General features: G+C 39.6%; 2 protein-coding genes, 1 long non-coding RNA gene and 4 other non-coding genes across 7 annotated transcripts; 3 read left to right on the top strand and 4 right to left on the bottom strand.

The window, feature by feature from the left end:
- Positions 1–1,696: 1,696 nt before the first annotated feature.
- Positions 1,697–15,996, bottom strand: LOC105288016 (synaptic vesicular amine transporter). The gene is made up of 12 exons (XM_011353957.3): positions 15,757–15,996; positions 7,693–7,835; positions 6,184–6,396; positions 5,908–6,064; positions 5,657–5,799; positions 5,096–5,278; positions 4,844–4,945; positions 4,578–4,752; positions 4,311–4,362; positions 3,809–3,992; positions 3,335–3,468; positions 1,697–3,265 (listed from the first exon to the last, which is right to left on the bottom strand). Exons 2-12 carry the CDS (start codon positions 7,805–7,807, stop codon positions 3,197–3,199), a joined length of 1,527 nt encoding a protein of 508 aa, XP_011352259.2. The 5' UTR covers positions 7,808–7,835; positions 15,757–15,996; the 3' UTR covers positions 1,697–3,196.
- Trnag-gcc lies at positions 3,660–3,730 on the top strand. The gene has a single exon. It is a non-coding gene; the product is annotated as a tRNA-Gly (tRNA).
- On the bottom strand, positions 4,419–4,491 carry Trnak-uuu. The gene has a single exon. It is a non-coding gene; the product is annotated as a tRNA-Lys (tRNA).
- Trnag-gcc lies at positions 5,345–5,415 on the top strand. The gene has a single exon. It is a non-coding gene; the product is annotated as a tRNA-Gly (tRNA).
- Positions 6,649–6,720, top strand: Trnaa-cgc. Its single transcript has one exon. It is a non-coding gene; the product is annotated as a tRNA-Ala (tRNA).
- Positions 15,997–17,598: 1,602 nt separating the features above from the next.
- Positions 17,599–20,788, bottom strand: LOC113562282. The gene is made up of 3 exons (XR_003406790.1): positions 18,846–20,788; positions 18,490–18,749; positions 17,599–18,006 (listed from the first exon to the last, which is right to left on the bottom strand). It is a non-coding gene; the product is annotated as an uncharacterized LOC113562282 (long non-coding RNA).
- Positions 20,789–20,863: 75 nt separating this feature from the next.
- Positions 20,864–23,255, bottom strand: LOC105288050. The gene is made up of 2 exons (XM_011354018.2): positions 22,548–23,255; positions 20,864–22,143 (listed from the first exon to the last, which is right to left on the bottom strand). Exons 1-2 carry the CDS (start codon positions 23,253–23,255, stop codon positions 21,955–21,957), a joined length of 897 nt encoding a protein of 298 aa, XP_011352320.2. The 3' UTR covers positions 20,864–21,954.
- Positions 23,256–24,159: the final 904 nt, after the last annotated feature.

The following is a 24,159-nucleotide window of genomic DNA, read 5'->3' as shown; positions in this document are numbered from 1 at the left end:
TGAGTATATATTGTTATCTGGTCAATTCCAACGCAACAGATTAACGGCAGTACGATCATAATTGTAATATAGATATAATTTATTTTTCCTATTTAACAAAAACTGATTTCTTCAATGATTTACCAGTAAAACAAATGTTAAGAAAGAAATTCCATTATTAATATTAATTTCTCAAAAACTGATCACTACACAATTTTGATAATATGTATATACGGCCAGATTAATTCTTCCATATATATTTAATCATTTAAGCAAGTATATATGTATGTATAACATATATATCTAAACCGAATTGTTAACGCGCATATATACATACATATATATATATATATATATATATATATATATATATACGCATATATGCACATGCAAGTAAAACACGAAAAAGTAAATGTGTAAAAGAGTAAATAAATCCACCGAAGTTATGGAAAGTCGGTGATACAACATTGTTTAAGGTATCTCAGCGGCGATAACGTTTAACGTTAATTACTTTTGCTATATTTACAGATAAGAGAACGGTTAATCAAATATATTTATGCGATATAGTGCGATATATACGCGATATAGTACAATATTATTACTCATCATTATCATTAGTACTACGAAATTATAATAATAGCGATAGTAAATGATATTAAGAAGAGAAGACAATTAAATCCACACAACGAATTCACGCGTGCACGGCTCGAAAAATCGTCACGATTTCGCGTATTTTTTACATTGTCTTCATTTTTCACTCCTGTACAGTTCTTCATTTCTTCTCCTCTCTCGCAAGATCATAAACATTTTGAAGTTATATATCGTATGTTGTACGTCGACGAGACAAGCGTTGATAAAGGATCCGCGAATCGAATTGACTCGCGCTTCGCATTGGGAGTAGGTGAGTAAAAACGCACCTTTGTGTGTTTCGGAATCCGCAGTGGAAAGCTGTAGTCTAATTCCCTAATGATCGAGTGATAGTCGTTCTTCTTTTCTGTCTTTTCCGTGGACCCCTTAATGTTATTAATGTCGTTTAATTATCGCGAACAAGATTTCGGACATTGATAGAATTCCGGAACGTGTCGTCTCGCGACGTCAACGGAGACTCTAATTTCTCATCAACTATATTCCTAGATTTCGATAATTTATAATGCTCATTATGCTTAGCATTTCTTTTTAATGCTACACTTACGATAATAACGAAGCAAATGCGGCCACGATCTAATTACCAACTAATCTATATTTCTCACATGTGAGAATCGACAATCGTATCACTTCCTTGGCGAATACACTCGTGAATCTAGTAGCTTAGGATCTCAACAGGTATATATCTTGTTTACGTCGTTGATCGTATACGAATAGTAACAAGAAATGCCGATATGTAATAAATACATGACGATTTGTTTTCTCAAATAACACACCAAGAGAGACATTTTACGTACACCGAGCGATATATGTATATAGATTTCAGATATAGACGAACAATGTGTCGCTACGCTATATTTTTCTATATTGCTTCTACGAACGTTCTATTTTTCACGGAGTCCACTCGGCCAGTTCTCGAATACCGTATCCGATGGCGAAACAAATAAATCATCGCAGCTAGAGTTTCCCGCAGCGAATCCTCATAGAGTTGTGTAATTCGCAGATCCTGCAAACGCTTCCTATCCCGTCTCTACTCTATTCTATGCTCTTTTTCTCTCATTCTCTCCCTCTCTTTCTCTCACTCTCTGTCTCCCTCTGCATTCTTGCTTTTTAATTATGGATACTACTTTCTATCGCACAACAAATCCTACGACCTTCTCCATAAATTCTTTATGCAGCAGAAAACATGGCGCGAAACACAAATTAATCTTGAAGAATTTATCGAGAAATGTCAGGATTTACGGCAACGTAAGCTCGAACTCGTTCTCTCTCTCTCTCTTTCTCTTCCTCTCTCGTGACTTATCTTTTCTCTCTGCGACGATAGGATCAGCGAGATTCGGTAAACCGTACGCGCCACAAGGTACTTCGTGTGAGATGTCGGCGTCGTTTCCGCAACTTGAAAATGCAAATTCCGATTTAATCACATTGCGCGAAGAACCCTTTAAAACACCCGACTGGTTTCTCTCGTCGGTTTCCCTGCAGCCATTCAGGGAAACCACGTCGGGCGGTTCTTTTCGATGAGAATAAGTTTTTGATAATTTGTCACATCGAAGAGTACACTGGGCATTTTCCATTCGATGTACCAATCACGCGATACCGATTATCGTAGCTTTGTTCCGTATCATACGCATCGCGTTTTCTCATACATTTCTCATGCACTTATTTTTAACGGTAAGTCTCACAACGTACATTCTGAATCTAAACCTTTACATTTAAGAGTAACTCTCGTTTACATTTTGTAATTTTTTTTCTCCTTATTATGTACCTTGAAACATTTATATTCTAATGAACGTATCTTTTTATTTTGCTCACGTGCTACTGTATAACTAGTTTTTTTAATTTTTCGCGATTTTTGCTTCATTCTACTGGGCTTTAATCTACCGTTATCTCTTTGTTACATACAATATACAATACACTTTTGTATGTCCATTTTCGCGTTTGAGACAAGTACCGATAATGCAGAATACACAGAAATACATTTCACAACAATGTATCCGCTCCCGTAATGGCTAACTCTTATCTGAAAATATTTATTTGAAAAGATGAGATCGAGAATGTGAGTTTATTCTCAACGTTTATACGCGCATGCGCGCGCAATTTATCTCTTTATTTATAGAGAGAGAGAGGATATATTATTTTTATATAAATACCAAGTGTGGTATTGTGCGAATTCCCCGAATCTGTCTATTTGTAAGATCGTTTGTCTTTCCCTCCAAAAGAGTATCGGCAAAAGCTTTCCTTGATTACAAAGAATTTTACATTTATATATAGTAATTAGTTTGCCAAACGTTATCAAGTGCATGTCAACAGTTGTGCTTATTGTCGATGTTTGTCGATCTTTCTATTATTTATTAAAATAACAGTACACAGATATCTCCAATTTAGTTATATGTATGTTAAATAAAGAAGAATGAATTATTGTCTCGCTGTTATCACGTATTATGCCAAAAGTTAAGAGGCAAGAACTGATACGAACAAAAAATAAGATAATGTAAAAGTAGTGCTTTTACGACATATTAAGAGAATAACGAGCAGAAAAAACAGAGTATCCGAAACATTTAGAATAGCTGTTTCATTGGTCCTCTTCTTCGTTCTGGTAAGTGACATAGCGTACAGATGATTTTTCACCAATTATTAACGACTGTAATGCGATATAGTGTAGGATTAACGAATCTTCGAAAGAAATTTTAGCAGCTGTGTAACATATTACCTTTTTCTCCTCTTTGGTCGGCGGTGCCCTTAGGAAGTACATGAGAGGCGCATAAGCGAAATTTAACATGGCTATACCAAAAAGCATCCATTCGAAACCAATACTGTTGACTAAAGTTCCACTTAATGCCGGACCTACAATAGTAAATAGTACACAGTACAAAGTATTTCGGATCAGGAAGTTTATAAGCGTGTTTTATATTGCAATATTAAGAAAAGAAGTCCTAACGAATGCAAAATTTCAATTATTTATTTTTTAAAAATAAATGTAATCGCGTAAGAAAGGAATCTGTTTTCCTTCACTGGAAGTGGCTCGGTTGTCACAAGCATCGGTGGTTCAGTGGTAGAATGCTCGCCTGCCACGCGGGCGGCCCGGGTTCGATTCCCGGCCGATGCAGAGAATTGTTTTTCTTTTTTGAACATTATTCAAAACGTTTGTTGTTGTATTTAATTAAAAAGATGAAAGGAAACGCACCTATAGCAAAACCAAGACAAAATGCTACATCGCCAATAGCATAAACGCTTCCATAAACAGCAGTGTGCCTTATATCCACCAGATATCCTAGCTCGGGCATCATGGAACTGTCCACCATGCCGATCGCAAAACCCAAACCCGCATTTGGTACGATCAAGTGATTGATACTTCTCGCCAGTGGAATCTGCAAAAAAAGATTGATTTATAATGTAAGATTATACAGTTTTATTTTTTGAGAACTGATTATAGAAATTGTTTAGAAACTGTATCAGAATTGCGATACAGTAATTTATTAAAATAATTAATAAATTATTACACAGAGCATACAATTATTATAATTCGTAGTCTAGGCGCTTGATAATATGTTAACTGATAATTTCAATTTTTTTAAAATATATAATACACGTAAGACTTCTGTAATATACAAGTTTAAACGCAATAATGTTGATGCTTGTCCTTTCACTAAGATTTAGAATTTTTAGAATATAAGAATTTTACTTACACACAACAAGCAGATACCAATAACGACAAGTCCTATCAGGGAAGCTAACCATCTGCAACAAATATACGACCGTAACATAAAATCGGGTTATTTTACGAAAAGTAATTCCGCCCAAACAGGGACTCGAACCCTGGACCCTCAGATTAAAAGTCTGATGCTCTACCGACTGAGCTATCCGGGCGATGTATTCTCGAGGCTTCCCCATTATGAGGATACTTTTGCATTTTAAGAAAATGTTACTAATTTCAATTATTCGCGTGCACCGACCTGCCCATTTTATGTCCGAGTGGCCCGAAAAGATTCGTTCCAATTAGGTAGCTGATGCTCGCCGGTAAAAACGTGGCTCCTTGTTTCCAGCGACTCGCGCCCATCGTATCCATCATCCAGATCGGTAGACTCGGTTCCAACATAGCGATGCCCATATTTGCGAATGTTATCGCACCTGAAAACGTCAATGATCGTTCAAAAAAATCTCATATTTTTGTTTAAATGGAACATGTATATATCTATTTTTCATAAACTGTTCTTCCTACCAGCTGCCAAAACAATATAGGGATCAGTGATGAGAGATTTTAATGACGGTGGTTCTGCTTCTGTGTACACGACCGACGGTTGAAGCATCAAAAGCTGCAATACTTGAAAATTTTATAAGAAATTATTATATAATACATATATACGTATGTACATATATTTAATCTGAGAAAAATTATGCAAATAGACATTATATTTGATTCACTTATTTTATTTGTTAATAATTCTGTTGTAAATGTATTTATTGCACTTACATCCATCACCAAGGGCCAATGCAGAGAGGACCAAAAACGGGGCAGATTTTCCTACGAATTCGTACATCACTCCACCAAATGGAGGGCCGATAAGGACACCAAGAGCTAGTCCACCCAATGCAATGCCCATCGCGTTACCACGCTCTTTATCGTCTTGATATCTTTCCGCTAACATACCCATACCTATTAGAAAATAGAGTATGTTATTATTACGTATGTTACTTTGCAAGAAGCCAAGGTCTACAACAAGCATCGGTGGTTCAGTGGTAGAATGCTCGCCTGCCACGCGGGCGGCCCGGGTTCGATTCCCGGCCGATGCAAACTTTTGATACTTTTGTTCGTGTATTAAATAATTCGATTATTGGTAATTTCACTACATGAGCTACATAACTTTTTAATCCTAATAGCAGGAGTTATACATTTTTTGTTATGATATCTATGCAAATCTTTAAAAAAGATTATTTTTATAAATTTATAAAATATTTACAGAAATATTAAAAAATATTATACAATATACGGGTGCATTTTCAATATTTGTATAGATTGATATAGATTTTTTACCGGAAACGCTAGAACACGATGAACCGATACCCTGAAGAGCTCGCGCCAGAAAAAGTATACCGTAGCTCCGTCCGAAAGCAAAAATTAATGTAGATAAAAACATTATGATGAATCCAGTGAACATAGGTATGCTATATCCGATTCTGGAAACAGAAGATAGAGTTTTATGTTATTAAGCGCAATATTTTAATTACGTAGGTATATCGCGAAAATTGCGAGGTTTGCTTTAAATTTTCTAAACAAGGGCTTACTTATGGGTTAACGGCCCGACAATGGGATTAGCCAACAATTGAACAAAAGCCTTGGAAGCGAACATCATTCCCACTGCCACGGTCTCTTCCAGTAATTCGCGATGTCTTTGTTCCTTTTCCTTCGTCTCTGACAACGTAAGATTGACCGTGGTAACTTCTAGATGGAAAACAGAAAACAAATCAACAGAACATTCATTTTTAAACGCAAGGGAAAGTCTTTTTCCTCTATAATATACTCATTTGCACAGTAATAATTCGGTGAGGTATGCTTGGTACCTGGTAGATCGGTGGAAGAAGTTGTAACGCGTAGAAATTCTACTTGAGAAGCAACCGATACGTTTGGAGCACAAGGACATATTGGCGTTGTAGTTGTCGTTGGCGATGTTGTAGTGGTGACTGTACTTTGACGAGCTGCGCTTCCTTCCAGATGTTCACTTAATGTTGCATTAGGATGTTTAATGTCATAAAGAAATTCCGGTATTATTGGAACTGCAAAATTCAATTTTTTTAACATTACTTATTTAAGATGAGAGAGCTATCGAAAAATCAATGACTTAAAAAATTCCTATTTTTGTTAAACGATTTCTACTAGAATCAAATACGGACTGATTAGAGTTATTAAAATGATGGTTAAAGGTATGAATTAGTTTTTTCATTTTGTAGGAAATATGAAATTTATAAAAATGATAAAGGTACGATGGTTTGAACTGTAGAATGTATTCAGGAGATGATACATTACCCGGGGGTGTAACTCAGTGGTAGAGTGTCTGCTTCGCATGCTGAAAGTCCTGGGTTCAAATCCCAGCACCTCCAAATCTTCCTTTTTTTTTTTTTCTTTATTTTCTATTTATTACTTCTTGACAAGACAATATCTTTCAAACAAATCTGGCTTGATTATGATTTCCGGTTGTGATAATAGATTTATCAGAATACTCTAAACTTTCAATAAATATATTTTTTATTTTTTAAAAATAAAATTTTTTATCTCTATAATATGATACAGCAAAGGCTTTGTGAAAAAGAAATTTCTTGACAAGGGGCTCAATGTGTACGTAGAAACTTTTTTTTAATATCATTATAATAACAGGGATATACGTTTAATAAATAAAATTAATAAAAAGATTTTTTGCCATGTAGGACGATTGAAAGTGGATTTCGCGATTTGTTCGATAAGTGTGACGACGTGCGCGAGTTTGTACGCGACGATCACGGTCTACACAGTGCTGCATAAATGCATGACCACTTATCCGGATTGGTGGCACGATACACGAAAGTCCATACGTTCCATCGACGTTCCAGTCCGGTACGATAAATGAACGTTTTCTGAATTAAACATAAGATCACGCAACCGAGAAGAGTGGTGGCGATAGGATTCGAGAGGAATAAAAATGGCGTTACAAAGTGGAAAAGAGTCGGATTAAGCATTGAATATCATTAAAAGCCGTGAATAGTAATTCTTTCGTGACTCTACAAATCGGATTGTCTTACATTTTGATAATAATCAATAATTTTATTTATTTCAAGCATAACGATTCAATATTTCGACTTCTAGATTAACGTCAGTGATTACTGATGGTTGTCAGGAAGAACGAGATTTGTTACAGACTAATAACAATATATTATACAAATATATTTCTTAAATTGTTATATCTGCATAAGATACAAAAAAGTCGAGATAACTAATTAATAGCCAAGATAACTAAACATTTGTCAAACATCTGTTAATGTAAAATATATTAATTAATTAATTGATGCTGTATAATGTGTAATAAACAGTCTACTTACCTACAGTCGTCAGCAACATATTATCCAACAGTAATGCGATGGCAACGATGACGAGAACGAGCCTCCGAGACTGCCGGCATCGTTGCAACCAACCGCTCCATTCTCCGCCGCCCATTCTCAAATTTTATCCTTTCGCCGATGCTCTGTAATATTGGCAGAACAGGCATGGTTTGATTAGTTGATCGTTGAACAGGCGATTAGTTTTTCAACTAAAATTAAAGGCGATGTCGCGCAGGATATCCGAAACGACGTAATAAAATTTCAGTGTGTGTACACTGAGAAAAATATCATGGCCTATCTAATCGGATAATCCAATTACATAGTAACAAACGGATATATCCGATTAAATTGTATATCCGACAATGAAACTGATCGAACATATCCGATGAAGGTAATCGGACACATCCATCATTTAATCCGTTTATCCGATGGAAATTTTTCTCAGCGTACATGCCTTTTTCATCAACTCTAATCTTGGCGGAGGTCCAAGTGAGTAAACAGAAATTACGAAAAACGAATTCCGATTTCGTCGAGGCATTCGTTGAGGTACGTCCTTTCACGAAGATGAACAATCGACTCGTATTGGGTTTGACACTTTACCGCACTCGCCCCTCAAGACTTTTCCATCAGGCTTCGTTAAAATAACTATACTTGTCGATCTCGCCATGTGGGTCTGAAAAGAGGATGTGTACTCTTTGTACGGACTTTGCGGACACTAATTGCACACTGCAAATACTAAAGCATCGAAAGACGTTCTATAGAAAACTAATATATTTGAAAAAATTACCAAACAATTGCACGAAAAGTTATTTGCATTGAACAACTGAAACAAATGTAATTTACAAAAGATTTTCTTTTTTTGGAAATGGAAAGTTGATGATTAATTGGTGGATACGTATACACTTTATGGAATAATTAGACATGATGTGTGATTCTGTCAACGCTAAAAGAACGAAATCTTTTCTCTCTTTAATGCCATCATCTGAACCATAAGCAATGTTCTGGGAGAAAATTGAGTTGCCTTCGTTGGAGAAATCTTGAATGAGACGGAAATAGTTTGAACGTCGAGAAAGGCGCAACTGCCTTAACAGGACGTAAAATTGTCTTCGCTGAAAACTGTCAATTGTGGAAAGTGGTCAAAATTACGATCCACTTCTTTGCAATTTCGTATCGATTCGCGTGAATCGTATTTTATGCACTTATCTTTAGGACAGATTTTTTAAGATGACTCAGTCGTAACTCGTGTTAATCTTTCTAGAAATTCTATATATTTCATATTAATCTTCGTTGATGATTATTAACTTAAACAAGATTATAGTTTATTATTATTCTAGTTTTTAGTAGCTGCAATAGTTTTTTTATTAATATATAGGAAAATAAACACACATTTCTCAAATAAGAAGAAAATATAGCAGGCAGTTGATTGAATTTTTCAAATTTTGCCATTCGTGATAATATTTTTAATGAGTTTTTAATGCAAGTTCTTCTAGTAATACGTGACATTGCACAATGCGAGCGTATCGAGTGCAGTGGATCTTAATTGCCGAGGTTTTTCAGAAAGTCCGCTTCCGTTTCGTCTCGCTGGAACTCGCTATCGACTCGACGTTCGTTTAGTGCAATACAATTAACCGCATTAATTACAGGCTTTTAATAGTATCTCTACCACCCTGCCGTTCGCCCGTTCCACGCTCCGTGCGCGCGCGATGCCCGCTTCTCTTTTATTCGTAATAACTCGGTTACCCCACGCTTTTAGCCCACCTAATTTTCACGCTCGCCCTCTGAAAAGGCAAGCATCAAAGGCTATTGCGACTTTCAACACTGTCTCGCGCTCACGGTACTTTACCCTATTTTTATTAAGAAGAGTTCGCGTAAGAATTCCACCTCTAAGGCGGACAGACGCGTTATTTCGGTGCGCTATATGTACTAGATGCATCTTTATGTGAAACGCTTTATATTTTCTTCACTTGTATCTTGTGAGAACCAGGTGTAGTTCACATAAGAAAAGTTACTTGACATTGCGATCGATCTTTTCCAAAGATAATCACACCTCCCGCTCGAAGCGCGGAAAGAATCATCAAGCGGTGAGACCGATCGAGCACATCGTTGTGTCCGATTTTTACGAGGATTTTGCTCCTGCACACGTACACGTATGAGAGGAAAACCAGACGGTTGGCACTTCGCGATAAGGGATGTTTAAGGGCTGGTGGCACAGAAGAAGAGACCTACACGCACGCACGCATAGAGCGGCCGCAGGGCGCGTTATACATCTCCGCTGCTGACGAAGTCGAAGATTGATAGCGTGGGAGGAGGAGGAGAAGGGGGAGGATAGGCGGATGGAGAATTGGTATGAAGGGAAAAGGGAGCGTGAGCGGGGAAGCAATCAGCATTTTCCTGAAAGCCAACTCCCCGGGGTCCGCGCATTATTCTCGGAAAAGACCGCTTCCACTCGTGCCACTTATAAGCTCCGCTACCTTCCGCCATGACTAACTCCCTTCCGCTTCCCTTCTGCTTCTCTTCTGCCTTTCTAGCCCTCCGCGCGACCAACCCCTTGACAACATTTCTTTCTCTTATCTTCTTGGTAATTACTACAAAGAATGACCGCAAGACGGTTCTGTTTGTACGGAGCTTTTGTGCCTCCTGCACACAGTGGGGTTGAGGGTTCCTCGTCACCGAGGACCGACCACTCCTCACTCAGAAATGTCATTCGGCATTTCAAATGTCTATGATACACAATTTTGATTTTCCATAAAAATTCTTTCCCTTTGTGGTGATTGATTTATCGCCTGTGTGGCTATCGCGCGGATGGATGTTCCTCTCCAAAGGCTCGATAATTACGGCACAATCACGCTTTCTGCGACATCTTTCTGATGACATCTCGTGATTCGTTATCTGGTAAATTCGACAGTCACGTGTAATCGCGTACGTGTAATCACATATTGGAGATTTGAATTTTAGAGACGCGATTGAAGCGCTATTCGAGGCTCCGGTATACGTGGTGTATGTAAATGCCGGAGGATCGAGCGGACGAGATTCTGGAGAGGCGTTGACAGGGGTGATACGACTCGTTGAAAGGGTTTGACGGGGTGATCGTTTTGCGATTGACAGCTCCTCGGTAACGCTGGTTGATGAAGTGGTTGCGAATCTGCCGACTCATCGACGCTCGTTATGTCGACCGCGTGCGCGGGTTGGTACGTGTATACCGGTGGTATACGAAAGAGATTATGCTCGTATCGCATATATGAAATCAACTGGCCAAAGTTTCGTCGTTTCACCTAATAGAAAAGTCGTGTCGACCGTCAGCACGTGGAATTTATTGTAAAACGTGACCACTCCACGTAGTTGGCCGTTTCCGCGCGCGAATCGCAATCGCCAGGATTTGTCATATAATAAAGAAAGTAGGAAGTCCTATGTGTCGTATCATATACCTTAACGCGCCCTGAAATTGAACTCTGAATTTATTTCCGCGTGAACGATTAAATGTTAAAATCAAGAACCACCTTTGAAGTTTTCTGCGAGAGTATTATTTACTTCCTGAGTGTATCATTAATTAATCTTTATTTTAACAATATTCTCTTATTCTTTTATTACTGACAATGAGTGAGAATTTTCTCACTGAAAAATATGTTCATATTCATATGTTGCTCTCAGCTTTAAAAAAAGCTTTAAAAAAAGCTTTAAAAAAAGCTTTAAAAAAAGCTTTAAAAAAAGCTTTATAAAAAGATTGATCGAGATAATCTCTATTTAAACATGTCACATAAATTACAATTTTATATGTTTTATCATATATGTGTACACACTTTCAGGAATCAATTTATTCATCATGTAGAATTATTATACATCTCCTTTATTTGATGCCTTTGTATAGTTATCGTTATTCAATAAACCGGTCGTAATTACAAGTATGAGGCTGATCTTCGTATATGCAATGGCAACGTTACAACGATGACGGGGAAATGGAAGGGAAGCAGTCCTTCGAGCAGTTTCTCTTGCTGTTCCATGAACGAAGTTGCAGTCTAGGGTTAGTTCCTGCCTTAAGAACCAATTAGTTCTGGTTACTACGTCTCACTGTACCGGGAGCACTGCTTTGCCCTACCTTCCGAGCGTATTATTCACAAATTCTTTGATAAATTTGGAGTTTAATCCTTATCTTAAGGTAAGACATCGCCATAAAAAGTAATAAGTAATCGTTATCAATAATTTTTGTACACGAGAGTTATTCCGTACTTTACGTTCCTCTATGAAACCAAAAATATTCAGCATGTTTTAAATGACGTATTTTCAGAAGCCTTGCGAAATAATGATACGTAATCTTGGTCATCTACACAATATAAAATGTATCTGCGAGGAGGAGAAGCACCCAAGAATAGCCAATTAATTATGAAGAAGAAAATAGATGGAGAGGTTCTTCCATCGATAAGAGACCTTGAAAGGAGGAGACAAGATGCTGCCGTGAGTGAAGAGGGATGCAGATAGCTTAAAGGGCAAACTGTTGCTTTGCCTCTCAACAAGTAGGTCAATGGCCGAACCGCCGAATGGAGATTTTGGTATCTTTACTGGCACACAAGCGACAGTATCCAATTCTGCGAGCTGCAATTCCCTTCAGCCAACATCTCGCTTTGTTCCGTGGAAATATCTCTCTCTCTTTCCTTCTGTTCGAAAAACATGTTTCTGATATATCCGCGATATTCGTGACCAACCGATGTTACATCACCTAACAATCGATCATTATTCATTCTTGATCGTTGGCTCTTTTCGAAACGCAACTCCTGAGTACGTGCGTCAACAGAGTTTTCTCACACACTGCATGCACAATACATTCACGCCTCACGTATGACGTTCTCGATATAATCCCGTGTCACCTCGTTCTCTCTCTTTTGTCCCGCTTCGGTGACGCTTTATCATCGTAAACCTATAGCAATTATGCCAAAGACGGCGAGCGTGCCCTGTCGGCTGCTCCTCTCTTTGTTGCGCGATATTGCACGATAAGTGAATTATGTCTCGTCGCGAAATCACGTTACCTTCGTATAGAATCACCAAGTCCCTTCGTTCTTGCCGTCGTCGATCCAATCGCGTGGCGATTCAGATTCGGGGATGATGTTTCCAACTTAGTAGCTTAGTCGTTTCCGCTACTGTCGCGAATATTTCGCTGATTTCGCAATGATGTTTCACCGTCTCTCGTGTCGTTACGGGCGTGTTACAATACGCAGTCGACAGTGCGTACGGGATGCGCGGGCACTAACTGAATATCAATATTTTGAATTACGATTCGCTTACGTAGTCATTACCGCAGTCAATTGAATTTGCCCCGAGAAATTAGGCAGAGTGTGTCACGCGTTACGCTTTCCACGATCACGTTCCACGTACGTTCCGACAGCTCTTTCGTGACGCACTGCCTGGCAAATTGTAACGACCGGCACCACCTGTTCATTAATGACTCAATAATGATGCGAGATGCAAAGGAGACATCGTGAGGTGAACGATTCATTAAGTGGAGACTGATGCTTTATACAGAGTGTCGCGCAAAAGCGATCGTCAGTAAAATCATTCAATGTATTATACATGCTGATAATTTTTCATTTAGAGAGCGTGAAAGAAAAAATCGTGATTTGTTATCTTTGAACAGATCTTTTGAACTAAAAATGAAAAATTAGTGAGAAATGTGAAAAATCAAATAGTTGTATTTTAAATAATATTGAAGTTCCGAAATTTTTGTGGAATATTATTAGAAATAATTAAAGAAGCTATAGTCGGCAGAAATTACTCAGACACTGAGTATAATTATATGCGAGATTATCGATATAGGATTATCGATGTATTCTTTTTGCATCTTAATTACGTTCGTTTCAATATGTAAAAGCATTATTGTCTTTCTTAAGACTTTGAACTTTTATGTCTGCTTATTAATTGCTGCATTTCTTTATTGTAATGATAGTGAAAAAGTTCCTCTCTTCATTTTCATTTTATCTCTGAATTACAGAAAGTTTAAGTTCATCATTTTGAAAAGCAGAGAGTGATGCGAGACGAAAGTGAAAGAAGGGTATTCGTTTACGCTTACTTTGTCGTAACAGTATCGCAAGGATCTCATATCGCTTCGTAGATAAATTTCAATTTAGTTCGCGCCTGGTCTCTCGCAAAATTAGAAGTGATTCGAATCCGGACGATACGTTACACGTTTCTTGCGTTTCACGTCGAAACGGAACGACTGCGAGGAAGGGATCGGATGTAAATCAAACTCGGATAGCCGTGAAACGAGACTTCGGACGACGACCAGGTCAGAGACGGAAGTCTCTGAAATAAAATTACTCCTTCGAGCATGTGTAAACGGATTTGTCGCTATCTCCTGCCTATTGTTCCTTTTTTTATAGATCTCGGTCGTCGAGGATGAATCGCAAAAATTGCATGGTTGCGTTAGCAAGTTAAAAATATTGGAAAATCTGGACCTTCCAAACCTCTGCAGTCTAAGATTTCACAGAGACCTACTTGCGAACGGAGTAATTATAAAAAAAGGGGAAGCAATTAAAAACCGGGGAGGGATCCGACACAGAGTTTCTCGGTTATCGGCCTCGTCGATCCGGTAATCGCATTAGACTCGGTAATTACGACACCGCTCTCAGTAACGTGAAACCCGTAGGTCGGGTAAAGTACTGGACAGGGTTATGCAGATTGCTTTATAACCTTGTTACCGATCACTCTATTAACCTTACGAGGTTGCAACCCCGACCCATCCCACTCTGCCCTGCCTTCTCCTGCCTCAGAAACCGGGCGACAACAAGCCAGAAGGCAAGACGGAGGGACAAACCATCCTTTCGTCTCGCACTTGAGAAATTCAACTCTTTACGATCGCCTGAGTTATCCCTCGCTCTAGATTGACTTCTCCTTGAATCTCACAACTTTAATTCGCGGCATATTCTTTCGTTGTTCTCTATCAGTGTTCTCAGCAGCTAAACGGAATGTTTCCAACTACAAAGCGAATGTCTCGCATGGAGCGCGTTTTTCCTCTGAAATGATAATGTCCAAGAATGGCAGTCCGAGGCTGCCAATGATCCACCGCGAACCAACCCTCTCGATTCCTCTTTGACGCGAACTCAAGTCGAGAAAGATCAGGGCGAGAGACTACTGTGGATGACACGTGGAAATGAGGGCGTTTGTTCTATAGCTACGGATCGTCGATCAGGAAGTCCGGTATTACGCGACTAAGGGACAGCAAGGAGCGTCCCGGTCACCCTGAAAGCGTGTCAACGAGTCCAAAGATCCCACAGACGAATCCGGCAAGTGAATAGTGCTGCAGACACGCTTAACGCGTTGGCACGTAGTGGTCGTCGGAATGGCCGAGAGTATGTTTTGTTGGTTTGTGTTATAGAGTGCAATCAATTCTACGTCTAGACGCTTAAATGTCCAGGTAGCCTATGGAATGAAATGAATGGAATTTGCAGAATAATCATATAGATAATTTATCTATTACGAAATGATTCATAATTATTAATAAATAATTTACCTCAGCAAGTAGTTTAAATGCGCAACGTCCCAATGTAATATGGTACCATATCATCATCAAATTTCACTTCCAACACTATTTTAAATAAGATTGCACTTTATACAATCAACAAGATGACACAAACGCTGTTCCGGGCAAGATCAAACGAATTTGTTTGAAAAAGAGTTTAGCGTCAAGTCTTCACTCTTCTTACATTTGCGAAATTTGTTTAAGGCAAGGATAGTGACCCTTTCGCTGATGTACTACGTTAAGTGATGAAGCATCGTGCCGACAGCGACGCGAATCGAGCGGAGGAATATCTTTATCCAGTAAATCGCAGTACAGATCGTAAATACTCGTATCTCGTATTTCTCACAATCAAATCTTTGCATGCAAGCGGTTCACGTCGGAGGAAATGAAGCAACGGAAGAACAAGTGGATCACCATGCTTTCCCTCATCGATATAGCTCCGACTTTGTCAATGTGTTATACGATTCTATAAGAATACGTTTCTAAATCCGTCGCATCGTTAACATTGCACATTTACATGGTTCGCATATTTATATTAATATTTACGCAAAGATACTCACCGATGTCGGTCGGTTCTGATGTCGGAGCGAGCGTTCTCCGGTCCTGTACCGCCGCTATCGTTGCTAGCCGTCGAAGCCGCGTCCTGGCTGGCGAGGGCACCCCGATAGAAACTGCACGGACGATTGAGAGCGATCAGGATGATAGGGGCGCATCTCACCTCGCTCGTGCCGGCCTGGAGCCGTCGCTCTCTCTGCCCACCACCGTCTGCGTCTCCCGTGCTTCTTCGACGTCCTCTTCTTGATCCTCGAAAAGATCCAGAAGCCCCCAGCCGCCGGCAGGGCGCATGGTCACTGAGTTCTCCGCTTTTCACCCCTTCGCACTTCGCGTCCCTCTCTCTCTCTCTCTCTCTTCTCCCGTTCCCACTCCATGCGTTCTATATGTGTCTCAAATACATATTCGTATATGTGTGCAGCTCACGCTCGCACACGCGAATGCGAGCACGCGGATGCGTACACGCGCCTGAACGCGTTTCCCTTTTATCACTTCTCTCCTCTCCATTTCCTTCTTCTTTCCTGCTTCCAAAATAATAAATAAATTTATCCACACAGCTTATTATATCTCCTTCTCTCGCTCCTGTTCCCCACCCAGCAGCGGTGATTTCCTCTTTTCTGCGACCTATTTCGACATTATCCTGGTCATCCGTCTCCCTCCATCGAGGCGTCGATTGTCAACGCCCCCCTGTCGCTATTGTCTCTGTATCATCCACTCTCCTTGCGATCCACCCCTTTTCGAATCTGTGAGCGCTCAATGAAATCGATACTATTTAATTCACTATCGTTAAACACGCTAGACATGGTGTTTTGACTCATTTTGTTTGACTTATTCAATCACGCACGAATCAGCTGTTGTAAGAGAACATCGTATGGTGCTATCAGCTTTATCATCAAACCGATGTTCAATGTGCGAAAATAATTTGTTCGCATATTTTGTCTTTATCGAACGCAATGGACCGATATTGCTTCTAGAAGTTATAGATGATGATGAAAGCTCAATCATCTTATAATTTTAGCTCTGTCGCGGAACACACGAACGTAATCAAGATTCCCCGACTTTAACCGCCTAAGAATGGCACGATCCATCGCGGAATTCACTTCGAGGCTACAAGGAATGCAAAGACCGCGAAGAATTCTCTATATGAAGTCTTCGTCACCTATCTGACGCTCATCGGCTCTTTATTAAAGCGGTTCTTATCGCATTCCAGAAACAAAGACATAGCTATATGGCTATAGCCGGTACATCTCATTGCATAACGTCAACCGCATTTTCGGTATTAGCCACAAGTAATAAAATTTCTCACGTTAGCCAATGAAGGGAGGCTACAGGACGGCGTTTTCTCTCGCGCAAGTGTTGCGATTGTTAAGGCAAGCAAATAATCGGGCCGACGCGTAAGGGAATTCCTTGGAAAGTCGTCCTCTCGTTGCCAGTTTGCCACCTGTGGAGTCGAACGAGAAAGCAATATAGAAATTCCAGGCAGGAAGCGAGTTCACTTGTTGATTTTAGGAAACTCCGGGGAAAACACACGAGGTGCAACTTGTTGCTAAAGAAGCCGCGGCTAATCGGTTCTAGTCCAGGTCGTGGTTTCGCACATGGATAGAAGGGCGATTAACATCGAGATAAGAGAATCTAGAGATAGTTCCGAGATTGTGATCGCGAGGGTATCCAAACAAATTGCATTAAAACTGCCTAGGATCAGCTTCATCAGCAATCTCGGCTAATTACTTTGATTAATAATTTTATCGTTTAGATTGACGCAGATAACTCAATTACTCGTTATTGGTTGTAAACATTCATTCATTCTTTTCAATTATCATGTATACTGTCGTACGCGATTAAGTATAAATAAGCATAAATAAGCGTGAATGATGGATAATAATTTTTGAATTTATTTCTTCGTGGATTCGTGGCAGAAATAAGACACATTCTTGTTGCAAATACGTTACACGATTTATATAATACCGAAAGATACCAATACCTGTGTATGTACAAAGAAATTAAAGCCCCCTAGGAGTTTGTCCCACTTTGGGGTTTATTGACTTGAAAATCTTGATAATATTACTTAACTTGATTCATTTTTATTATTTTATTTTAATTTAATTTTTTAATAGATAATTCAATTTCAGTTTAGGATTTCGCTCACAGTTATGATCCACTGTTCACGAGGACAAACGATGATGTTCCTTCCTCGTAATATACGTGCTTTTTGCTGTCAATGACATTTTACCAGTGTTCAAGTTTATGCTGAGATGAATCTGTAAAAGAGAATAATAAAAACACTTTTAATATTTTATCGTTGCATCTTAATATTGTTATAATATATTTAATTAATATTATTACAATAATTAATAAACTTAATATAATTTCATGAAATTGAATATTTGGACAGTATCTCTCTGGCGGTAATACCGCCATACGAAGACAGAGAGTAGGATTCAATCATTTCTGTACGTATCGTCAAACTTCTCCTCGAGATCTCTACTAATCCGTCTACTTCTAGTACGCATTAACGCGCGTATTAAACTATCGTTAAGACTACTAACAATATCTGACAACTAGCGCAGCAGACACGCATCAAACGGAGCAGACAATAGGTGCCAAATAATGCATTGTATGGAAATCGAGGAACTGCAAAAGAGACTCGCCTCCTGCGCAAGGGGACGAGGCTGAGAAAACGCGTAATTGAATGATGCGCAACACGGATGCCCGATGAATAGAATTCAATGAGTCGTCGCTACCTGCAAGTACGCGAGGATATCGCGAGAGTTACGGATCCGTCTCTCGGTCTCGCCCCAAGTCGTCGCCACGAGGACGGTCGGGCGCATCTTGTCTGCAGTCGCGAAATTAATTCCCGTGACGAAACAGCGACCGCAGTGTCGCATCATCAGCTCGGATATTTCGTCCATCGTCCATTTTAGCTCGCTTCTCGTCCCTTATGTCTCTCGCACATTTCACTCAATGTCTCTCGTTGCGTGATGATTCCAGCACAATTGCGTCCCTGTAAACAGTTTTCAATTTCAATTTTTGCAGATCCCATCAAATGTCGAGCAGAAAAAGAAAAAAGAAGAAGAAATGGTAAAAAGATTAGATTTACGTGTATCGCGCTTCATCAGAAACATGATCGTTGCAGTTCTCACGTTGAATATCACACAGAGATCATGGTCTTGGACGGGACAAAGGCCCCATCGACGAGCCGGCTTCTGCCTACCACGATTTTTTCGGGATAGTTTGCCTAATCGAACGACGTCGCTCCTGGCAACTGACGATCAATTTCAAAGCACTCGGCATTCGCGAGAAGCTTCGCACACCCAATCGCGTCATCCCGCAAAATCATTAACTCTCCATCACTCGCTATCACGATGTTCGGACAAACGAGATCAAACGCAATACGCTTGATCACGCTTGACATAAAATTTTAGGTTTTTTTAGTTTTAACAAGATTTTAGTAAATCTTTAAGCCTTTAAAATTGGATTTTAAGGTCAATGAAACCGTTGAACAAGAATAAAAATAAATACAAAATGATAACACAACATAAAACATAAAACGCAACATAAAATTAAATGAAAAACATTCTATATAATACATATGAGTGCAGCGAGTTTTTAAACTATTACGTTGTTTGCAGACACACATTTGATATTATTTTTAACCTATAGGGATTAGCCCTCCCTAGAACAGGAATCCCGTGCATTAAATTGCGTAATTCCGCGCAATTTAATTCGAAGGGAAGAGAAAGTTGAAAAATGTTTTGAAGCAAACTCGATTTTCGCTCGACAGAAGGTGAAAGACAAGTGCGTCGGATCGTAATTTTTGATTTTTCAAACGATAACGGAGCGCATCCCACGCGCGCGGGACGATTCTTGCCGCGGCTCGACTTGGCGCCGATGGATTTCATTAACTCGAGGGGCCTGGCGTTTCGTTCAACGTCGAACGAACGAACGAGCGAAACGATGGTGGTATGCGAAGATGACAACGCGCGCGCTCGCGCGTCCGGTATCGTTCCGCTGGAAATCGTGGAATTTCTTTATTGTGCACCGAGGGGTGTACCGAGCTTTCCTTACTCGACGGAGAGCTTTTCGCACTTCCGTTCTCTCGCCCTCCATCCGCCCTCAGACGCCCTATCTCCTTGCCCGCACTTTCTCGTACGAGACGATGCCGTCAACGGCAGATGCTGCTCTCAGCCTGCGCCGCTATAATTAATACGGAAGCGAACGTTCCTGTAAACGCAGTCGTAAAGTTAATTCAATTCGCGCGAAACGTAAGCGGTCTCCTCCGGGTCTTTCTAAAAGGCTGTTCTTCGGGAGATGTCGTCGCGACATTGCGACGGCATTCTTTGCGTCTCGAGACGTTGCATCAGATTGAAACTGTCCGACTTATCTTTATTATTGGACCTGTCTCAGGTTTGCATGACACGTGTCTTCGTTTTACATGACGCGGCCTTCTCTCATTCTATTCTCTCATCGTTGCGCAAAAAATCTGCAAAAAGTTTTCAACCTGCACACTGTAATACTTTACAGAATCGGCATCCGATCTACGTATAGGCGGATAAGAATGGAGAAATTAGTTCTTAGGAATAACGTATCTTACTGCCTGGTTACATTTATTCCTTGTTTCCCATCTTTATTTATAATTCGCGTTCGGGCATCCAATTCTTTACGAAAAAGAATTGGATGGGATCTGCAATTGAGAGAGAGAGAGAGACCATCAGTCTTGGAAACACTCTTGCTGGCTTCATGAAAGGCAATGAGTTCGCGCGATATCCTACGGCGGATCTACGAGCCTGTCGTTTATCTACCGCATCATTTCGCGCGTTTTTTCTTTCTTCGCTTCCTCAACTTCCGCCCGCACGTTGCCCACTCCTTTGGGAGAAAACTGTTATTCCATTCTTTCCATCTCAAATTTTCGCGTGGTACATTCCGTAAGCGCCGATTCAGATACTTCAGTCTACGTTCAACGCGTTTAGCGTTGAATAATACACTGCTTGGCACAATGTTTCTCTCATTCGCTTATACTCGGTTCCTTACTAATTGTAAGTAATCCTTAGCCTGAAATATAACAAATATTTATAATAATATTGCTACATTGATATAAATAACTGAAAAATAATGATACAGTACAATACATTTATTGTTATCCGCTTTTCTTTCGTATGAATATGATGAATATGTGTTATATTTATTACGTAAATATATAGTAAATAGATTTCGAACAGAAGGCGCAAGTCCCGTTCTGCAACAGCTTTGCAGCGTTTATTGGCCGAAAAGTAAAGAAACCACGTTTCTCACAGAAAAGTTGCTAGGCTCGCTCGTTAGCACAGTAATATTGCACCGAGGAAATTCTATTGCCCTCGCTATCGACTATCACGTCCTTTTCCCCTTCACGATCCGCAAGTGTCATTGTTGAACATTCCTTTTATCGACGCGTTTAATATCTCGGAATATACAGGGCGGACAAGTTACTGTTACATTGTAGAAGAGACTGATCACTGTACAGTGAGAATAATATTTTATCAGATCTTCAGTAAATAGTCTCTCTAAATAGTAAATGTAAAAAGTCTCTCTGGTGATTTGAACTTGCATTTGCAAGAGAAATGCTCATCATTATCCTCAATATTACAATCTTTCAACTATCAGATTCACAGATATGTATTTTTTATTTTCTCAATTGTTGTTCAGGCTTGTTTAAACTTCTCTTGGATCTCTTTGATCCTGATGAGGATTTACTTTTGCAATTTGTGCATATTCCCCAGGCTTTCGTCGATCCTATCGCAGGATAGACAGCACTCCGTTAACTGTATTTCGCGTGATGCGACGGGGTAACTCTCAACACGTACGAGCCGAGGGTGCAGCTCGGCAACGGAAAAAGAAAATGATCGATGCTCGGCTTAAGCCAAGAGTTACATCGAAAGCCTTTCTCTCTCCGACATTTTCCTTGGATTAGTTTCGACGAAGGTTAGCGCCTGCCTCGTTACTTTAAGCAATCGTAGCAGGGCTGTGGAGTGTCTCCGCAACTAAATCTTTCGTTGTTGTCAACTACGGATGCCCTATAGAATCCAGAGCTAATTCGCAAAGAGCATCAAGAACGTCGTGAAGAGTGAAGAGTCTGACGTGATGAATCCTTTATCCGCTTTTATCATCTATTATCTTTCATCTTGTTCTAATAACACGTAGTAATTAACGTCTGATCGCTTATAAACCATTACTCAACAGCAAGGCACATCATGTTGCACACGTACAGATGCGAAAGTTTGTAAGGATAACGGTACGAAATATCCAGCGGTCAATTGCGCTGCTTTCTGAGATCTCAGTGCGACAATATTTAGAGACCTTTTTAACGCATACGAGAAGTGATACCATGATGTACAGTATACTGCTTTCGATATGGCTTCGCTCTGAAATCAATCAATGAAATCAAGGAATGTTACGTTATAAACTGTAGAATGCATATATAAATGAAAAGCTAGCAATTAATATAAACATGCACAACATGCAAAAATGCGTGTCTAAAAATATTTGTATATTATATAATTTCTTTGGAAAATCTATTTGAAAAACGTAGCATCTAAGCAACTTATTATGCATTAATTTGTATTTGTATTTGAGAAAAAGGAGGACAATTCTGAATATAAGAAAGTACTTATTATACATTTTAAGCGACAATTTCTCGCGAAAAGTTTTTATTTAAAAAATTCTTCCTCAACTCTCGCTCTCAATAGTTACGCGAAAAAGATACGTAGAAAATTATCCCGTCTTTTTCCTACATGTGTAGATTGCACATTTTTATTTACTCGAATACGATTTGATGATATTGGACGCAGAGTTGGAGGTCAGGTTTCGCACGATTTCTCGGACATTTATTCCAACATGCCCGATTGCTCAAGTTCAACATCCGTGAATTGAGGACCTTGAAGTGACCAGAAACAGTCAAAATTAGTACCGGTCCGATCGTATCCGCAGCGACGCAGGTGACGCCGACATTAATCATGCTGCATCGTATCTCATAACAAGGCGTTCGAGAAACCTCAACGAGACGCGCATACGGTAACACCCTCGTCGTCACGTTCGACGACTCGTCGCGCTGCGCTACGAAGAGACTCGCGACGGCGTAGAAGAAGATCGTGAAGGCACATCCGAACAGATAGAAATAAGTCAGACGCTGCGTCGTTTTTGCGTAATCGTGCACGCATTTCTTCTCAGTAGCGCTCAACGTTGCCCAGAGCTCCTCGCAAGTCGAGAGCAATCGTTGTAATCTACCTCGGAACAGAAGAAGAATCGTGAGTGGCGCTTGCCCGCTCAACAACGAGAGTATCATCGTGAACGACTCCATCCAGGTGTTTACACCGCCATGTTTACGCGGATAACACTCGCGAACGAGTCGTCGCGCAATGCCATTTTGTCTTGGCGAAAAATTCCAAAATAGTCGACCGGGAAAGACTTGATCGGTGCAAACGCGATGAAATGATAGCGTGTACTTTGCAATTATTCCTTCAATAAACTTCGACATCGCGTCGGATAGAAAATTTCTAACGAGTTTTCTAGCGAATTGCCGATGGAAGTACCGGCGATCGAGCCAACGAATGAACAATTGACACTGTTCGAGTACCGAGACTGACCAAAGTTGCGCTGTCGTGACGATACAGCGTGTAATTTCGTTTGGACATAAAGGATTGCGTTAAACGCAGGTTTCCCTCTAACTTTTCTTTCCCCGCGTCGAATTGAAAAAAAAACCGTCGCCGATACGATTCAACTTGGAAAGTTATTGCACATCTTTCTCTCTCTAGGAAAATTCCTTTTTCTCATTCTGACATGATCATGCCGAATGATATAGCACGTTATTAGCTTCCCACATTTTCAAATTTTTCGGGCTTTTCACACTGGAGTAGAGGCTACTCCGCGTTGAACTTCAGCTAAAAATATAAGAAAAAGTCAACTGATTTTAAGTCACTTTTTTTCCATCGATACGTCACGCATCAAGGAATATGCATAGGAAAAAAGAAGTTTCTCAAATATTCGCTTGTGAAGAAAGATTACATTCGAAAATCGTCAATTTTACACTCATTTGAAAAACAATCGCAACTTTTTTATAACAAAGGTAATTCAAATATTAGATATTTCTAAGGTATTTCTCAATTGAAACATCTCCAAATAGCAAACTTGAGAATTTTACTCGGGATTACATAGGGTTAAAAATAATCAGTGAATCTGGTATAACATATTCGATTTAATTCTGTTTATTCTTCATTTTCATATAAAATTACAAGATAATTATATAAGTTACATGATTTTTAATCTATGATATTTTATTGACAAATGATAAAGTACCGATATGTTGTCTGCATTCTGCAATTTAAAGTTATTATCGAATGAGGCATAACATTCGAGTTTCGCGTGTCGTAGTTTTACAGATA

Source organism: Ooceraea biroi, chromosome 7, assembly GCF_003672135.1.
Source record: "Ooceraea biroi isolate clonal line C1 chromosome 7, Obir_v5.4, whole genome shotgun sequence".
In the NCBI taxonomy this organism is placed as follows: Eukaryota; Metazoa; Arthropoda; class Insecta; order Hymenoptera; family Formicidae; genus Ooceraea; species Ooceraea biroi.
Note: the sequence above shows the minus strand (reverse complement) of the source record. Positions and strands in the feature narration are given on the sequence as shown.

What these genes read in the sequence shown, in the direction of transcription:
- LOC105288050 (XM_011354018.2), bottom strand. Translation starts at nt 23,255, where the DNA reads ATGTCGAAGTTTATTGAAGGAATAATTGCAAAGTACACGCTATCATTT. An exon ending in GCGTCCAATATCATCAAATC is followed by an intron (nt 22,144 to 22,547) that starts GTATTCGAGTAA and finishes GATTGATTTCAG; the next exon opens with AGCGAAGCCATATCGAAAGC.
- LOC105288016 (XM_011353957.3), bottom strand. Translation starts at nt 7,807, where the DNA reads ATGGGCGGCGGAGAATGGAGCGGTTGGTTGCAACGATGCCGGCAGTCT. An exon ending in ATTGGCCCTTGGTGATGGAT is followed by an intron (nt 4,946 to 5,095) that starts GTAAGTGCAATA and finishes AAAATTTTCAAG; the next exon opens with TATTGCAGCTTTTGATGCTT. An exon ending in CTCGGACATAAAATGGGCAG is followed by an intron (nt 4,363 to 4,577) that starts GTCGGTGCACGC and finishes TATTTGTTGCAG; the next exon opens with ATGGTTAGCTTCCCTGATAG.